The sequence below is a fragment of the Mandrillus leucophaeus genome, unplaced genomic scaffold (genome assembly GCF_000951045.1).
Source record: "Mandrillus leucophaeus isolate KB7577 unplaced genomic scaffold, Mleu.le_1.0 Scaffold593, whole genome shotgun sequence".
In the NCBI taxonomy this organism is placed as follows: domain Eukaryota; kingdom Metazoa; phylum Chordata; class Mammalia; order Primates; family Cercopithecidae; genus Mandrillus; species Mandrillus leucophaeus.
In genome coordinates, this window is record NW_012106397.1 from 318,414 (window position 1) to 322,628 (window position 4,215).

Consider the following 4,215-nt stretch of genomic DNA (forward strand, 5'->3'; position numbering starts at 1 on the left):
CCTGAGGTCAGGAGTTCAAGACCAGCCTGACCAACATGGAGAAACCCTGTCTCTACTAAAAATACAAAATTAGCCAGGCATGGTGGCACATGCCTGCAATCCCAGCTACTTGGGAGGCTGAGGCACGAGAATCACTTGAACCCGGGAGGCGGAAGCTGCAGTGAGCTGAGATTGCACCATTGCACTCCAGCCTGGGCAACAAAAGCAAAACTCTGTCTCAAAAAAAAAAAAAAAAAAAATGTACACCAAGAATCCCTACAGAAGGTGAAAAGAGCCTAAGAGGTCATTATTCACAACTTTATGCCAATTAATTTGACATTTTAGAGAAAATGGGCAAATTCCCAACAAAACACAACTTACTGAAACTGACAGAACTAAAAATCAAACAGAAAACCTACACTGTTCTAGAATTAACCTCCAAAAGGCCAAGAACTATAAAGTTCTAGAACTGTATTACCAGTCTTAGACAAACTCTTCTAGAGAATAGAAAACCAAACTATCCAACTTGTTTTTAAGGCAGATACCATTTGGATATCTGTCTCCTCCAAACCTCATGTTGAAATGTGACCCCCAATGTTGGAGGTGAGGCTTAGCGGCAGGTGTTTGGGTCATGGTGGCTGATCTCTGCTCAGTTGTGTGGTGTCCTTCTCACGGTAATGAGTAAGTTCTAGCTCCATTAGTTACCACAAGATCTGATTGGTTTTGTTTATTGTGTGTTTTTGAGACACAGTCTCACTCTGTCACCCAGGGTGGAGTGCAGTGGCGCCTCCCAGTTTCAAACGATTCTCCCGCCTCAGCCACCCAGGAAGCTAGGAATACAGGCATGCACCATCACATCCCGCTAATTTTTGTATATTTAGTAGAGACAGGGTTTCACTATGTTGGCCACGCTGGTCTCGAACTGCTGACCTTAAGTGATCCACCAAACACGGCCAAGATCTCATTGCTAAAAGGAGCCTGGCACCTCCTCCCCTCTCTCTTGCTCCCTCCCCCACACATGATAAGCGGCTTCCCCTTCGCCTTCTGCCATGATTGCAAGCTTTCTGAGGCCCTCACCAGAAGTAGATGCTGGTGCTACACTTCCTGTACAGACTAAAGAACCTCTTTTCTTGATAAATTCCCCAGTCTCAGCCTCCGCCTCCCAGGTTCAAGCGATTCTCCTTCCTCAGCCTCCTGAGTAGCTGGGACTACAGGCACACGCCACCGTGCCCAGCTAACTTTTGTATTTTTATAGAGACAGGATTTCAATATGTTGGCCACGATGGTCTTGATCTCTTGACCTCGTGATCCGCCCACATCAGCCTTCCAAAGTGCTGGGATTACAGGTGTGAGCCACCGCGCCCAGCTGCATACCTCCCTTTTCTAGAAGGAAATGATCTCTTGGAGCAAATACTTGATTATCTTTTATTTTTCAGATTATGACATCTCTTTGCCAGTATCTTTTTCTGGTCAATATACCTTTTTGCCAAACAAGGTAGAAAAAAGTTGAAGGGCCAGGCACAGTGGTTCTAACCTGTAAGCCCAACACTGGGAGGCTGAGACAGGAGGATCATTTGAGCCCAGGAGTTTGAGACCAGCCTGGGAAACAGAGCAAGACTCCATCTCTACAAATTAAAAAAAAAAAAAAAAAGCCAGGCATGGTGGCACATATCTGTTGTCCCAGCTACTCAGGAGGCTGAGGTGAGAGGACTGCTTGAGCCCAAGAATTCAACTTTGCAGTGAGCCATGACTGGCCACTGAATCCCAGCCTGGATGACAGAGCAAGACCCTATCTCAAAAAAAAAAAAAAAAAAAAAAAAAACAAAAAACAAAAAAGTTATCAGCTGGACAATCTTCCCTGTGATTACCAGTAGCATCTAAGAACCTGAAATCATGAGTGTCACTGAAACCAAGCTGTAAGGAAATTCCAACACATTAAAATGAAATCAATTCATACAGGGGCTATAGGACACAGCACCCGGAGGTGACATTAGAAACTGCAAACAGGAAAAATGCATAATTCAGGGGTACTAGCATATGACACGAACACATATCATCAAAAGCATTCACTGTTCTCCCAACGTCCACACACTCAGAAAAACACTGCTACCTGCTCACGTTAGTCTTCTATCTACAGCAAACACCAAGAAAACTCAGTATTCATCAGTTTATTAACATCAACTCCATGCGTTCTCAGAGAGGAGGAAAGACCAGGCAGGAACCTACCCGTGCCCAAAATCAGGTTACCATCAGGATTCAACGGAGAAAGAATTGGGGAATAAACTGAGTCTAGGTTTTTTTGAGTAAATATCCCTCACAAATTTCTGCTCTTAGGCACATAAATTTAGCAACTTTAATTTTTAGGTTGGGGTCTAGTTCCTGTCAACATTAGGAAATGGGAGACAACTACTCCTTTTATCACAGTCAGAAGATCACCTATAGATTGTGATCGTTCAATCATACATGCGAAGATTATTAAAAAATAATAACATTAATATGTATTAAGGCCTTACTAGATGCCAAGTTGCGGCAACCCTCACAACCCTATGAGGTAAATGCCATTATTAATCAGGAGTTACGTTAACTTACCAAACTGTGGAAACTGGGATTCCAAGCATGCTCGTCTAATCACTACGCTAATAATGCTTCAACCTGCCAATCTATTTTTTATTCTGTAAGTCATAAGGAGCCAATGAAAAAAATTAAGGACAGCAGTAATGATCATCTTCACATGCTAGAACACACTGTACTCAGCCATGTGCAAGGTGGACTGACGCTGGGGTGAGCAAGGGTCTTGAAAGAGATAGTCCAAGTCTGGGTCAAAAATGCTGAGGAAATGAGCACAAGAATGCATAGGAGAGGATAAAAACCTAAAATCTGTATCTAATAAACTGGACTTTCTGGTTGTTGTAAGTATGGGAAGGGGTGAAGGAAGCTACCTCGCAGGTTACTAGCTGGGCCACCGGTTAGTTATTACTGTCCATCAATTCATGGCAGACAGAAGGAGGAACTGGTGCTTTAGTTTTGTGTAGCAAGCAGGAAGAGGACAAGTCTACCTAACACGAATCAAAATGAGAGAAAGCAATTCTACAGAATTCCTCTCCCCCGACAAGATAAGCTTCTCATATTACAGATCTTAACTTTGAAATGCTTTTCACAAATAGGGAGTCACTTGGGCTGGGAGGGGACTTCAACCAAGTACTCATCTTACAGATTAGGCACTGAGGAGCAAGGCTGTTTCAATACCCTGTCCAGAGTGCGCACTGTTCAGGCAAAATCAGGACGAAAAACCAGCTCTGCCGGCTCCGTTCTACCTACTGCTCCTCCTGCTTCACCTGCCCTCCCAAACTACTAATAGGGATTTACATCCCCCAAATACGTTCATGTAAACACTTAGCATTCTTCAACTAAAAACAAAATCAGGTATGTACGCTAAAAATCTAAAACCAAAAAGCATATATTTAAATTTCTACTTTTCTTTGGGAAAACTTTCCCATTGTGTCAGAGTTTCTATTCACTATAACATTCTCTATATTTCAGGTACTAAGACCAAAAAACAAAAAATCCTTTTTAAACTCAGGCCTTAAAGAAACGACAAACCCTCTCGGACATTCCACCATATGAAACCACTGACACAGACAAGGCCTGTTCTGCCGAAACCAGGCCAATTAAGTCAGGGCTCAATTGCTTCTGTATTATTGTCAGAAGCCATCTCGACCTCAAGTAAAAGTAAAACTGGAGAAAGAGGCCGGCCTAACTTGCTCCTCAGCTGGTCCCCAGCAACGCCCCTGAAACTCTGCTCCCCATCGCTGCGACCGCCCCTCCGACGCCGGGAGGACACGGAAGGAGCAGCGAGGCGCTGCCCAGCATCTGCCGCCAACTTCCCGGTCGACGGTCTGATTCAAATGCTCCCTACCAGTTTTCCATGTAGACTTGGGCAGAAATGCGCCAGGAAAACTGTTATCCACTGTTACAGGGATGGAGAACTCTGAAATAACCGAATGACTACTTATATTCACTGTCCCATGTCTAGCGCCTTTTGAAACAACCACCAAATCCTGTAAAGTTCTGTCTGCAGGCACTAGGAAAAACTTGTATTCGGGATGGAAAAACTTGTATTCGGGATGAATTCGCCTCCCCCCACCCCATGGAAAAAGACCGGCTTTCCGAGAGCCGAAGCCCCCGCCCGGAGCGACGGACTCGCGGGCCCCGCGTGCGACCCCACCCAGCCTTCCC

The 4,215-nt window shown here is 44.6% G+C and overlaps 2 protein-coding genes across 2 annotated transcripts in view; one reads left to right on the forward strand and one right to left on the reverse strand.

Annotated features, from left to right (window-relative positions):
- HIATL1 (hippocampus abundant transcript-like 1) overlaps positions 1-4,215 on the reverse strand; it is a 95,592-nt gene that overhangs the window by 81,750 nt on the left and 9,627 nt on the right. The gene's annotated exons all lie outside the window — the stretch shown is intronic.
- LOC105553395 (eukaryotic translation initiation factor 5B-like) overlaps positions 2,496-4,215 on the forward strand; it is a 40,529-nt gene continuing 38,809 nt past the window's right edge. Inside the window, exons 1-3 of the mRNA XM_011999453.1 lie at positions 2,496-2,530; positions 3,749-3,866; positions 4,013-4,192. Of these exons, the coding sequence (XP_011854843.1) occupies positions 2,496-2,530; positions 3,749-3,866; positions 4,013-4,192 (333 nt within the window). The remainder of the gene's footprint in view (positions 2,531-3,748; positions 3,867-4,012; positions 4,193-4,215) is intronic.